A 15,278-nucleotide genomic window follows, 5' to 3' on the forward strand; every position below is an offset into this window, starting at 1 on the left:
GATTAAAGCAGATCACTTGTTTTGTCAGATCTAATTATTAGTATTAGGCATACTGTACACACATATCTGTCTAATGATTTTGCTTAATTATACAGGTCTCAGGTCAGGGGATAACTGATACTTGCCAAGTGCAGTAAAACCTCCTTTTCCTGAGTGTTTCCTTAAATACATGCAGACTATGTCTTTGGCTTAAATTGAAATTTTTGTAGTATCTAATATTCCTTTGAAGTCTGAATCTTGGGCCCACAAGAGGGAGAAAGGGAGAAAAAACACATTGAAGAGACACAGGATCAGCTTACAGGTAATGAATAGTGTGTGCCTATGCTGCCCGCAAACTCACTTTTACTTAGGACTTTCTTCTTTATCAAATTGGCAGAATTCTGTCAACTTTTTCCAAATCTACATCATGTCCTATATCTGTTTTTCAGTTGCTTTTCCTTTTTTTCTCTTCCTTCTCCTCAAGTCATCTGCCCCTGCCGACCCCTCCCTGTCTCTCTCTGCCCTTTGTCGTCGCCATAGACACCATTGATCCAGGGTTACTGAAGTCCTTCCTAGCCTGAGCTGCACAGTCAGTCATGTGACCACTGTGCTGGCTTTGTCCCAGGGCCAGACAGCCATTATGAAGACTGACTGGTCACAGCAGCGCCCACACACTTGGCAGGCTGGCAGAGCTGCCCCCTGTTGCCTCTTTCAAACGGCCCCTTCTCTGACAGCAGAATGTCGGCGCCACCTTAATCAGTGAACTGCCCAGGTGCCTCGACGAGCTGTCCCAGAATCTGGATCACTCTGGAGAGATTTTAAAATGAAAAGGCTGTTTACAGCGCACTTGGAGCAATGATTCGGACTCCTCTGTCACCTCTCTCCTCTATTGGCGATGGAGGGATGTCAGAGGCACATATGGCCAGAGAAGAGGAGGAGGAGCAGAGGAAAAAAGAGAGCGAGGGAGAGAAAAAAAAGTGTGCGTTTATGAGACAGAGAAAAACAGACAGAGCTGGAGAACAGACTGGCTATTAGGCAAAGCCTTCTGTCATATGAAAACTCCCCCTCCCCTACATCCAATCCCTGTCATCCAAGCCCTCAGTGTGAAGGACACCCAGACTGACAGCCCAGAAAACCTGGGATCCAGACTGTCACAACTTTGATCTCACTTGATAAAAGTCTTATATGCCTCATCTGCCCCTCCCCATTTTTTCCTTTGCAGAATGTTAAACACGCTATGGAATAAACAGACTTTCCTCAGGGTGTAGCAAAAAAGTATTTCTCTTGCAACAAACAAAAAGATTAACAGCTGTGATCTTGACAACAAGACCAACGTAAAAGAAAAGTCCTACATGTGAATTTCATGATATAATGAAAACATATAAGTATCTGACTTTACATGCAAGTCTGCACAGAGACTAGTTTGGTGTTTATTAGTCTGAACTGGAATTTTTGTTACTGCTGTAGTGGCATAGTTAGATGCAGGATTACAACATAGTGAAATACTGAAATGGGGCTTGACAGCTCCCCAGTGCTGCCTAACTAATAAACTTTTATGTGTACTAATGCATCCTGTAAAACATCACTCATAAAAAGACTGCCTTCTCCAGAGGATGACATGCCCCTATTGGATATTTCATCATCAGGAAACTGGAAGCAATTTCATAGTTAAAAAAAACAAAACAAAACAAAAAAAACGATATGCCTGTACATCCTCGGAAATTGCATTTTTATCTGCAATCACACGTGATTTCAGTTTAAAAACATGTGAGCAAAATTGACAAAAATCAAACGCAATGATATTTAATGGTTAAAAAAAAAACAAAAAAAACGGAAATTATCTCGCTCAACAGGGAAACCCAAAAGTGCAAACGGGACCTCCATCAGAAAAAGCAATTAATTTTTCCCTCACATCCCTCCCTTTACAGAACATCGCTGGATTAAGGTGATTTTGTAAAGTGCATGCTAAATCTCCCATTAGAATCCTGGGGTAGTTATAAATCCCAACCATCTCCCCATTCCTCTCTAGCCAATACTATAAATCTACACGGTGACAGGGCTTGTCGTGGGGGCTGCTGAATTAAACATGGCAACCTTCGCAACACTCCTCCCTCCCTCACTGGCAGAATAACTGAGCAGAGGGATGGACTGTGGACTGGAAAAGAGAGAGTGCCCTGACAACCGCCCGCTGAGCCGTCAAACATGCTGTGACGCTGCTGTGTCCAAATGCGCAAGATGCGGAAAGGTAGACGTTTGCCAATATTGTGTGTTTGTGTATGTGTTTGCGCTTGTGCTCTCTGTGTTGACAGTTCATACCTATGGTCAGAAATGTGATAAGGCACTGATTCATTGCCCTGTGGTTCAGCCTGACACTGTCCTCTTCCTACATCTCTACCAAGCTGAGATCAGACCTGTAATTCTAACCCCAGGCTAACACACTGTAATGTGCGTGTGCATGTGTGTGGTTAAAGGGGACATAGCAGGTGAGACAGTGTGAGGCACCTGTTCATGTAAGCATCTTCCTGTCTGTGTGGAGAGACAGTTGCCTTGTTCGCTCCATTTTTCTGCTAATTACCCTAAGTGTGTATGTGTGTGTGAGTGTGTGTCGTGTTTATTTGTGGTATTAGAATGAATAATGAATGTTTATACACAGTGTGACATTTTTTGAGCGCTTTTACTTGCTTGTGTGCGAGCATTGCATGCATGATAGGGTGCAATGCGAAGTCTGTACGGATCCAGTATGACAATCTGCCTTGTGCATAGAACACTGAGAGAGGAAGAGTGTGTATGTGAGAGAAAGACTGAGGAAATGGAGAGAGAAAATATGCAAAGAGCTTCCAAAGAACTTATTTTCTCTGTTTGTAAATGGGTATTATTCCCTTACATGAAACAAGACAGGAGAGAAGGAAACTCTAATTGCCTTGTCCAGGTTCTGTATGTTATGTCAGCCTCACAACCAGGGCAAATAATGTTATTCTCTGATGCAGACAAAACTTACAAGAGCCAGTAGATTGTCTTCAGCCAGCAGACCATTTAGCAACTGGCAGTTTCCCAAGGTGATGATTTGAGCTAACAAGATTGACATTACAGTCCAGCTGTTAAACGTTCAGATCAGGGGAGATGTTCAAAATTACTTAAAAATGCAGCGACTGTATAGACAGTTCAAATAAGAATATAGCTGCCTCAATTGGAAAATCACCATCCCTGCTAATGTCATAACTATTTTTAGCCAGGCTAATGACAATGTCTGTATGTTGGTCATTCCACCACTTTGGTCCAGGCTGAAATATTTCAACAAATATTGGATGGACTGTCATAAATGTTTTCTTTTAGACAATCATGATACCTAGGCATGAATCCAACTGACTTAATTGATCTCATAACGTTTCCTGTAGCACCATCATGAGGTTGACATTTTTGGTTTATGGTGAAATATGTTAACTATTGGATGGATTGCCGGATGACCATCAAGCACAGAGGATGAATCTTTCTCATTTATGGTGATTTACGATGTATCATAATGATTATAGTAAGCTCCTGTGCTTCATCCAGTGCCACCATGAAGTTGACATTTGTGGTTTTGAGTGAAATGTCTCAGATAGTTAATATCAAATATCAATAGTTGCCACAGTCATTTTTGATTTGGTAAATAAATTATATATTTTCAGGAAAAAAGTGTGTGTTTGTCTTATTGTGCGCTTATTTTGTTGTGCAATCAGCTCTAAGGTGTCAAACCCAGGTATTCCAGTCACCTTCCCATCGCAAAAAGTGAGTTGTACCTGTTGTTCAATTTCTGTAAGAAACATCTCTTCAACCATACATTGACATAGTCTTAGAATGTACATTGATTTTTATTGCTGATTGACGTGCATTTACTCTTATTTTACAATCATGTTGCAACATTATACAACATAAATGGTGTTTTAAAATCAGATGGCTAAAAAGCCAATATTGCATTGTGTTTGACTGACTTTAAAATGTTACTCAATCTATAAGAATTGGAAGCAGACGGTCATTTTAACTCCGCTGCAGCAGGGCTGTTTTGCTATGGTGATGAAATATCGCAACATCTGCACTGTCGGAGCTCCTGCTGTCTGCCAACTTTCTTCCTCACTGCACTTCCTCAATCACTTTTCTCTCACTTCTTCTTGTCGCGTCGCTTTCTTCTTTTCAAATAATTGCCTGAGACTACAAATACACACTCATGCCAAACACACAATAGCAGGCATGCACTCCGCAGAGAAATATCTGTTTTCAGGGGGAGAAAGTGAGCTGTAATTAACACATTTGGATTTATTTTTTATTTCTCATACTACTTCCTCACAGCCATCCCTCTTGACAAAACACACAAGCCACTGAAGATTCCACAACAATGTGATTATTAGATGGGACAGCTAGAGAAGTCTGGGTGGGTAACTTAATGAGTAGGTGCACAGAGTAAGAATTAACAAGACAGGCTGGAAGAAAAGAGTGCAGCACATAGAAAGGCTGCTCTGTATTCATAAATAATAAAGTAGATAATAACACATCAACACGTTTTACGATGTGACATAAATCTGACGTGTTCTGCCTCAATTTACAGTCACAGAGACAGTAAAGGAACGGCACTACTGAAAAAAAAGAGAAAAAAAAGTATGGTATCTCAGTCTAAGGGACACAGTATGATGTTCAACAGCACAAGGTTATCAGGAAGGGTATTTGTTGAAGCAGATATAACAAAATATGGACCACTACAAGAGATAAAATGCTCATACCAAGAAGCTTGGTGAAGTCTGCTGTCAGAGACTAACCTATTGTTGCTGTCTTGTGCACTATAGCCTTCTGAAATATTATTTGCCTTGCTCTTTTTCATTTTTTATGCCTTTCCCTTCTGTATTACCAGCCTGCCCAGAAAGCTTACTGTACTTTCCCCCTTTCCACCCCTGCCCCTCCCCCTTTTTTCTCCCTTCCTCTTCAGCAGTCATCCCACATCTTCCTTGTTGGAGTGGAAATACATCTCTACAGGCAACACCTTATGCACATCTCCCCTCAGTCTAGATACACCAAACCTGTGCTTGACTTTAGTCTTCTTACATGCACCACTACAATACTTTGCCTTTATCATTTGTCTTTATCATTTTCTTTCCAAGCACCACTTTGTTCCTTGTATGTCTGTATTACTAGGCTGCTTAGAATAATGTTAACAGACAAGTGTCTTCTATTTTAACTTGTCCCTCCGGATAAGAACATCAGCCTGATGTGTGAAATATGAATTGCAAAAGGTTCTCAATCCCACTACTTTGTGTTAAATTTAGCCTTTTTTCATACTTTAAGGCGAAGTTCAACAAATATGAATATTTAAAGAGTCCTGTGGTGCTCCTTGTTAAATTGTTAAATCCGTCTTTCTTACCGGCTTTTCAATGTCAGCAGAACAAAACTGACAATCATTCCTCTTCTTGAGATATAAAGTGACTGTGCTGACACTGATCTCTGAGGAAAAGGACTTCAGCACACGTAACGCATGAGCGTGCACACAATATAAAACCAGTGTAAGTACAAACACACCTTTCTAAAAACACACATGTGTGCGCGAGCCAGGGAAAAGGCAAGAAAAAGGTATGTGGGAGAGAGATGTATTTTACACACATGGATTAACAATCCATTATTCATGGCCACTATGGGCTCATTGCATCAATACAAACACGGCAATAACCCAATTCTGCTGCACTATAGCCTCGGCTGCATCGCAGACACTTAACACAGACTCTTTGCTCCCTGGGATCACAAAGAAAAACACTCGGCACAGCTCTCCTATCTATCCACAAGGCAGATCAATACAAGAAGCACTCCTAAAGCTCTGGTCAAAAGCTCTACACACTGTGTCCCTGGCCCAAGCCTATAGGAACCAAAATACTACAGAATTCAGCAGCAGTGCCACTATAACTGTGGTGAGAATCAAAATCCTGGAGTATATCAAACGTATCAGGTGGCAATCCCCACTGCAGTCAAATCCAATATCAAAAGCAGTTCCCTTTTGAAAATACATTTATACCTGTCATGTCCGTTTTACAAAAATACATTCATACCTGTCTGGTCTCTTTTGCATTTTGACAGGGGGTATACAGTCATGATTAATACTCTCCATTTTAACAGGTATTCAATTAGACAGTCTCTATACCCCAACTTGCTCTTTGAACCTTCCTATTGCATTGGAAGGCTCGGAAGGATTCTGAAGGCTACCACATGAAAAATTAAAATAAATGGACAGTGAAAAAGCAACTCCAACTCTAAATCTGAGGAGGGTTTTTTGTAGGAAAATTTGTATTCAGGAAAAGTTTCAAGAAAAACAAAACTGCCATTAGTCATCACAAATGCCAAAGCTTACAAAAGCACACACAACATCTTTTTTCTACTTATTTTCTCCCTCTAACACTTCTGCACACACTCCTCTGAAAACTGTATTTGATGTGAGTTATGTTACTGCTGACAATATCTATGAGACACACATACATGTGGACACACACAGAGTTTGGCCAGCTATAGTTGTTAAGACTTCTGTTCATTTTGAACTGCCTAACCCTAACCCTGACATTAACCATAACCAATAAATGCATAAATTATTGTTGCCTCATTAGGGTCAGGCTTTGGTTTCCATGAGGACTACTGGTTCCGGCATGGCTGTTGTTTACACCAGAAAAGGTCCCAATGAGGTAAAAATGTGTACACACACACACATATACACACACACATCCACACACACACCAAACAGGAATGAATGACATCTTAAAAAACTGAAGGAACACTGTGCATGTGGAATGAATTATGCATACTTATAGTCTCTTATCATCTAAATGCATGTCTCTCTATTTGTCAGTTGGGTTTATATGTGCTTTGAATTCATTGGGGACCTCAGATCCACCCCTGTGGAATGGTGATGGCCAAGAGAGAGAAGAAACAAGAACACAGACACAGAGATGATGCAGAGAGAGAGGGAAAGAGAGGAAAAGACAGAGGGAGGGAGGGAGGGAGGGAGGGAGGGAGGGAGAGAGAGAGAGAGAGAGAGAGAGAGAGAGAGAGAGAGAGAGAGAGAGAGAGAGAGAGAGAGAGAGAGAGAGAGAGAGAGAGAGAGAGAGAGAGAGAGAAAGAGAGAGAGAGAGAATTAATGTTGTTGTAACAAGCAGCCGAGCCTCACATACGCACAGGAAAACAGATACAGATGAATCCAGCTGAAACATTTTAAATTATTAAATGAGGGCATGTTGACACAAACACACACACACATGCACACAAACACAGTGGCATAAGGGCAAGAGGGCCTGTAGTGGCTCTTTTTGTAGCAGTCGATGTAAATTTTTCATTAGAGGAAATGCAGCTCCCTCTCTCAGCTCTGTCCTGTGTCCTCTGGCCACGCTCCCCTGACACCTCTCTGCTTCACTCAGCCCATCTATTTGACCCAGTGAAGGGCAGGCAGCTCAGACAGACTGATAAGCTGTGTCCCAGAGTACGCACTTCACTTCCCTGTCAGGCCGCTCTTCATTGGTTTGTGAGTTCATGTGAATGTAGACCATGATCGAGGGCAGTCTAAAGCCTTCACTCAGTGCAACATCGTGGACAATTTGGCAATTGCCTCCTCTGTCAGTGAGCACACAATAATGGCAGATTACAAGAAGGGTTTTGGAAAAATTCAGAATTGAGGATATACGGGTACATGACGCCCACGACAAGTGTGCACAACACTAAATCCAGATCAGATGCACAATAACGATAAGCAAATTTAACACTACAAATAGGGACCAGAACTTATGAGCAGCAAAACCTGTTGGGTCACAAAGACAGAGAAAGACGACAATTTGTGAGACATGATATTTGAGTGTCGGTTCCCATCTCCAGTATTGAGATTATTGTGGTGTAATCCCCCATTTATACAGTTAGATCACAGTGGCAGATTATTGGATGTGGAACATTACAAATTTTGAAATTGGAGGATCAGGAAACGATGTGAGATGCAGCTTGAGAGTACAATGTTAACATAGAAAAATGTATTTCCTTTTCAATTAAGCAGTACAGTGTTAGTGTGAAGCCACCAGAGAACCATTCTCACACTCACCAAAACTATGGTGGTAAAACTGACAGGGATGCACTCTTTGACAGTAAGTTCCAATTGAATGAACTAACAATAACATATGTGCATGTATAAATATAAACTGATCAATTGTGGTTACATTTGATTAACACTACATCATTACTGTGTTGTGTTAAGTGTGAAGAAAGCAGACAGCACATCACGCACAGGTATAAATTACTATTGTAAACCTTCAGTATGTGTGTGCATGTTACAGAAAAACTGTAAAAGTCAAAAGGGAAGGAAATAAAGAGAGATCCTGCTTCCAGCTCTGTGTGTGTGTTCTGGGCCATGCATATGTGATAAAATGAACGAAACAGAGGACAGGAGCTCCTGAGATACGGTGGAGATGTGAGTGATTGGAGCAATGAATGGGGGGACCTCGCATTTTAATTAGAAGTGCTACACTCCCCAGCGGGTTTTACCATTTTAGTGTGATTACACCGTGTGATTTATATGCTCGGAAGGCCGTCATCGCTCTTGCCAGGCAAATTTGCCACATGTCGCATAGCTTTAACTTTTCTGGGTTCAGATGGATTATTTTTCCCCTCTTAAAGATTTACCGATCATTAAGCGGTTTAAACTGATTCTGAGCTTGAAGACAAAAACACATCAGATGAAGTTACTGAATTTGATGGTGTTTTTGTTATTTGTTTAGAGAACCAGAAACAGTTACTGTCACCTGATGATTTCACTTTCCTTGCATCATACTTGCTTTTGCCCATTTCTGTTATGTGTATGAATTTTGCAGTTTTTCAATCATTCTACTCTATACCCATCATTCACTTTCTTTTTCTTCCTTCTGGGTGACATGTTTTTAGACAGTAAGCTCTGGGGTTTTACAAACATATATATTTCTTATTTCATCCCTTTTCTGTTTTAATAATTTGTAGCTGCAAATAAAATAAATATCATGCAGGTTTTCAAAGGAATGTATGAATTGCCTGCTATAAAGAGCTTTCTAAACCACTGTATACATAACAATCTATACTTCTCAGTATAGCTTTCCAAAAGGTGAAGATGACACAGTGTGCTTATGGATGCAAGAAAAGCAGATGGAGAAAGTTGCTTCAAGTCAGTTGTTACTCTTAGATGCAAGTGTTTGTGCATTTCCTTTCAAATCTGCAATAGAAAATAAAGTCATATCATGACCCAGCTAAACTATGACAACTAACAAGTGTTGGAGTTTTTTCTATTTTGAAATGTCTCTTCTTTAAGGGCTCTCATCTTCACTGCTATCCTTTATGCGGTCAGAATGACAGGATATGAAAGCACAAGGGAAGGCTCATTGTCGGAGGCAAAGAAAACGAGTTGCCTCCCAGAGAGAGAAAACTTTAAGATGACACTGTTTCCAAAAATACTTAGAATTTCCTCTCCTGCTTTTATTGGTGGATATGAGGCTACGTCAATCTTGACTATTTAACTGCACTTTTATTAAGAATTTAAACACCCCTACTAGTGGTAGAGAAAAAGCCAAAACACTCGGGTTTTGATTTTCTGACTATTCCACCAATACCATGCATTCATTACAACCCCTGTGTTTAGGGCTATGGTATAAAAGTAGGTTCCCATGACAAATTGCTACGGCTCCAATTCTCCATAATGCTAATATTTCGACATGGTAAAAGTTAAATATTTTTTATCAATATATAGCAAACCAGCTATCTTGGCTGATACATTAGCCACATTTAACAACTAAACATATGATGTTGTGTGGTAAACGTACAAGCAGCCATACAATGTTGCAAAATGAATGAGCTTCTGTCAGACAGAATCTGACAAAAATCCTTATTCCTCATTATGTAAATAGAAAATGTATGCACATTGCCTCCAAAACATATTTGCCATTTATAAACATAATTTCTCTGTGACAGGGTTGATATATTAGCCACATTGTCACTTCCTTGTTGGCAAATTGGACTTTGCCACATAGGGTGATTGCAAATTTCCATGTGCTGGCTTGCTATTGCTGTTTGACAGGGGAGAATTGCTATTAGTTTCTGATGTTTTTTGGAATATGTCGCTAAGAAAACAATCTGAGGTGCTCTGTACTGGCTGCCTTTGCAAGTCAGGGAGTGATGGCATACTGTGAACCATTAATGATTGATACTCCTATCATTAAAATCCTAGGATGCTCCAATGACTCCCTCTTAGAGGCTAGACAGTCAAAGCTTCCAATCTGAAAGTTTTCAGTCATAAAAACCAAAAAAAACAAAAAAAAACCTTCTACTAAAAATACATTTCCAGTCCCAAAAGAACAGCAAATGTAGGTCTAGAGAGTGGAATCCTTAGAGTACTTTTCCTCTTATTGACTGTCTCAAAATCTTTGCATCTGTTTCCCTCTTATGCACAGTATCTCGGGAGAGAACATGAAGTGGCTTTCTGGATTGAAAGCATTACTGCAGCAATAAGTCCCTTTCCCCCATCCTTCCTTTGTGCTGATGTGTGTGTAGACTGCAAAATGTGAAACAAATGAATGGTGTGTCAGTGATTTGAGAAAGGTAAAGTACGTATGCATGTGCTCATGGTAAGAAAGAGAAACAGAATATCATTATTGTAATTTAAAATTTAATTTAGACATTTAATTATTTACCTTTAAATTCAATGTTCATAGCAGGCACACTACGTGTCATAATATGCCGTAAGATACTAACATATCTAAAAAGTTCACGCATTTAGGCACATTATTATATGCATGTACAATAGAAAGTGCAAAGATGTTGCAACAGCTAGATTAGATTCAGATGATTAATATTCTGATTTGCCTATTAGGAGCGTTCATACTGTACATGCAGATGAACACATACACATACTACAAATACTGTACACTTACACAAAAGCCAACCACATGCATAACCATATGTGCAAAGTCAGAGACAGGGGCTGCAAGGGAGGTGTGGCGCTTAAAGCAGGGGAATGAAAGTGAAATGCATCCCATTAGAGGCAGCAGTGCTTAGAGGTGGTTGGGCTGAGGAGAGTAAAGGAAGATTTATATTCAGAGGAGGACAAATATTGGGAGGCATGGAGAACCTATGTTAAGAGGCCTGGGGAGACGTAATAAGGTGGGGGGTGGTGAGGTGAAGAGGGGGTCCAGGAAAGATGCGTGTGGGTGCAGGATTGCGGTCCTGTGGGGATGTTCCGTCTACGGCAGCGATATGGGGCTCAGACAGCGGATTAGTGTTTCTGCTCTATAATCAATTTGCTGTCTGGATCCCATTGCACATAACCCTAAACATCCACTCCATGCTCGATCCTGCAGAATCTCCCCCTTCTGTTCATTCTTTCTTCCTCCCCTAGTTTCATGTCATCCCTTTTTCTCCTGTTCAACCTTTTGTTTTACCTTCAAACTCACACATGAAGCTTTCCAAACCTTCCCTCCCCTGAGTATTCCTTTCTGAAATGTGAGGCATTTTCAGCTAACCAAAAAAAAAGATTCTGCACCCATTGCATTTTAGGGCAATATGGGAGACGTTTGAGAGTAATTGTATCAACGTGAGTATGTGTCTATGTGTGTGTGTGTGTGTGTGTGTGTGTGTGTGTGTGTGTGTGTGTGTGTGTGTGTGTGTGTGTGTGTGTGTGTGTGTGTGTGTGTGTGTGTGTAGAGATGTAAAGGTTAACCTTGACCAAGGGCAAACTATTAGTTCCATCTCACCCTTGGGTCCAAGCTTACTGCCATCTGCTCCAGAGCTTACAGGTCATAAAACTGGCTGACCAATCAATAACATATTACATGTTGGCGCTGTGCTCATGACTTTCTTTGCACATTACACTACAGAGAGAAAATACAGTACATTTCCCAGAAGCAGGCAGCGCCATAATGTCAAAAGTACAAAGTGAAATTAAAAATTCAATTTCTGTTTCTTAGACTTCGAAAGCACAAGCAGAGCGAGCGTGTTGTCAATCAAAAGTGTACTTTTTGTGGCACACAGGACTATTTTGGTATTCTGCCTTCATTTGAAATCAAATCTCAAAGAAAATAAGGTTTTTCTCTAAGGACAGATGTACTGGAATTTGATGAAGGTGTCTGAGTCTGTGTATGTGTGTCTGTAGAGGAAAGCAGTACTTTGAGATGAAGGCCCAGAGAGACAGCCAGCAGGGGAGGTATAGGCACAGCAGGTGAGCGCTCCTTCTCCGGGTGAAAGACGCAGAGAGGTTTTCGAGTCAACAGATCAACAAGTGACACTGGGGGAGGACTACCCATTTCAGATTGTCTGACACAGACAGAGATAAAGGTGAAAGATGTTACTCTAGGCAAAACAAACTGTAATAGCAGCTGGAAAATAATATGGCTGCATCTGTCCGGACCAGTTTCTAACTCTCCCTCACACACGCCTGAAGGCACACATAATCAGTTTGGAGATAGAACAAATGTAAATACTATGCTGTATCAGAAGGCGAGACTTGACTCCACTAATCACACAACAGCTTGCCTTGACACAAGGGTGCGCATATAGAGTATGTGGGCATAAAAACGTGCACACACACACACAGCTCTGGCCTGTCAGCCATTGTACAGGGTCCTCTTATTGGACCAGGCAGATTGTCACCTCTTCAGATTCCAGTGGGCGCACACAGATAAGAGCTACTAATTGCCTTGCTGGAGAACCAACGTGACTCGCATGTGACCGGATAGGTTTTGAGGCACTGGGAGGGTTGATGTGCATAGGTGTCCCCATCTCTGTAGTAAGTATGTGAGTTGTTTGAGAGAGTCAATGAAAGGTGGGAGTGTAACAGGGACCAAGACTTGTGTGTTATTATGCAAGATGAATCCTCGACAGTCTCATGCTAGTTGATGGCAGAAGGACCTGAATGAAAAGAGTTTGAAGGGTCCTTAGTCAGCGCTATAAAAAGGTGAACATGAATCACACTGGCAGTCTTACCTTGGCCTGGCCTCAATGTCGTGCTGAAAACAATGAGAAAGAAAGAGAGAGAGAAAAAGAGAGAGAGAAAGAATAAAACATTTAAAATCTTAGCACAGGTGTTGGAAATAACAAATAAAAGGTAAACAACATAATTTACATCAAGTTGGTCCACAGCTGGTGTGGCTCTAAATCTGACCAATTAATTTTCTCTTTCATCCACCAGTTGTGCTCATGTATATTCATGAGCTTTTAAAAGGTACAGTCTGGAACAAAGCACCGAGCGAGCTGCAAACATTATTCACATGCAGACTTTTCTGTTTCTTTTTAACTGGGGCTTAAAAGATTTTTCAAAGTCAAAATGATTTGTTGACTGCCAGTATGTGACAGAAACACTGCAAGCAACAGCAGTATTCATTTGCAGCTAAATGCAATATGCAATATCGAGTCACATTTCAAATTCTGTCAATTCCTGGAGGATAAAGGCATTATTTCACAAGGCTTACCTATAAAATTCAAATTCACACATACTGTAGATCTGTATATTCAGTATTTAGCATGCCAAACACACAGCCAGAGTTTGTATGCAGCACACTTAAGGTTGCCGTCATGTACAGTCAAACTTCTTGGCACACCATTGTTGATCTCAGTTGGTTTATTTTCAGTCAAGAGGACCTTGAGCACAAGATGGCTTTTTTATGTTACCTTATAATATTCTGCCCAGCATTGATTGTACTGTAGCACTGGACCTTGACTACCAGCACTAAAATGGCCACGCCAGAAAGGGATTTTGACACTGTGTAAGTAACAGCGTATCGAAGGCAGTGTCTCCTTGGCAGCACAGCAGAAGAGAGGAGAGCTGTTGAGTGGAGGCTGTGGAGCAGTGACTGGCTGTCTGCCTCACTAAGATTTGGCTCTAAATTTGAGTAGCTCATGATTTGGACAAATACTGAGATTTCAAATATTTGAACTGAGTGAGATTTTTCTTGGTTTTACTTGTCAAACACTTCAACAGACTCAAAAGTCAATTTGTGAAATCGGGGTTCAAAACTGATATTCACAATAGAAGCTCTTGATTGGTTGCTATAAGGCTGCCTTATTTCTGTTTCTCCAATTCTTGGTTAGTTGACTGACTGGCATGTTTTACAACACCCAAAGGGAAGAAGAAATAGATAGATAGATAGATAGATAGATAGATAGATAGATAGATAGATAGATAGATAGATAGATAGATAGACAGATAGACAGATAGACAGATAGATAGATAGATAGATAGATAGATAGATAGATAGATAGATAGATAGATAGATAGACAGATAGACAGATAGACAGATAGATAGATAGATAGATAGATAGATAGATAGATAGATAGATAGATATAAAAACTCCCCAGTCAAAGTCGGATTTCAATTAAAATTGTAAATCCACTGTTGCTGCTGGATAAAACTATTCTTAATAGATACTTTTTAGTCTACCCCCTTTAATAAATGGACTATAAATGTGTTGTCATTAATCAAGACTTACAAATTATTCAGAAGTAACTACTACATCTTAGAACAAAACATTTGCAAACAAAAGTGTTATAAAAGGGTTTTTTCATCTTTTTGTTAAAATCAACAATTCCCCTGAAGAGACCATAATTGACAGTGAACTTATCACATTAACAGGTTCTGTCTGTGATGCCCTGATGACTATACTAATATTATTAGTCATTAGTGGTGATAAGATGGAGCCAAGTGTTGCATTAGTAATGCATTCTGTATTTCTTTGTTATTTTCTGTGAATTTTTTTTGTATTATGACATTGAAAATGTAATGTTGTTATGGTCCCAGTTGTGTGCTTTGTTTTCATTTAGTCTAATTTAGTCTTGTTTGTTTTTGTTTTTTTCACTTTCACTGCCCACAAGACCGACTGAAGTATGCTGTTAAAAAGAAGCTGACTGCTACAGAGCTTTGTTCCCATTGTTATTGCCACAGTTACCATTACAATGGTATACAAAAAAAATGAACATACCTTCAGGGCTGAATAATTCCAGATATTTCCTATATTACTCACATGGCCTTAGGCAGTTCAATAACAACTCACAGCTACAGACAACCAAAGTGATGCAGCCTGAGGCTAGGTTGCATCACTTTAGCTCATAATTTAAAAAAAACTAACCCTAACCTTAACCTTAACCCTTCATAAAATGATCTCTTCCTCAACTTTTCAAATGAGAGCTGAGTTTTATTTCAAAAATGTACTGTTAACTCACCCTACAAAGAACCTGATGTTAAATATGTTTTTAATATTATATACTTTCCTGATCCTGATTAAATATAAATCAATAAAATAAAGAT

General features: G+C 40.1%; 1 protein-coding gene across 5 annotated transcripts in view; it reads right to left on the reverse strand.

Annotated features, from left to right (window-relative positions):
* Positions 1-15,278, reverse strand: part of trim44 (tripartite motif containing 44) — a 47,102-nt gene that overhangs the window by 13,647 nt on the left and 18,177 nt on the right. For 4 of the 5 annotated variants that reach the window (XM_062421391.1, XM_062421389.1, XM_062421388.1 and 1 more), the window contains exon 5: positions 12,961-12,983. In XM_062421391.1, coding sequence (XP_062277375.1) covers positions 12,961-12,983 — 23 coding nt within the window. Of the gene's footprint in view, positions 1-12,215; positions 12,886-12,960; positions 12,984-15,278 lie in introns of those variants that run through there. The other variant, XM_062421393.1, reaches the window with a different exon arrangement.

This window comes from Scomber scombrus, chromosome 6, assembly GCF_963691925.1.
Source record: "Scomber scombrus chromosome 6, fScoSco1.1, whole genome shotgun sequence".
Lineage (NCBI taxonomy): Eukaryota > Metazoa > Chordata > Actinopteri > Scombriformes > Scombridae > Scomber > Scomber scombrus.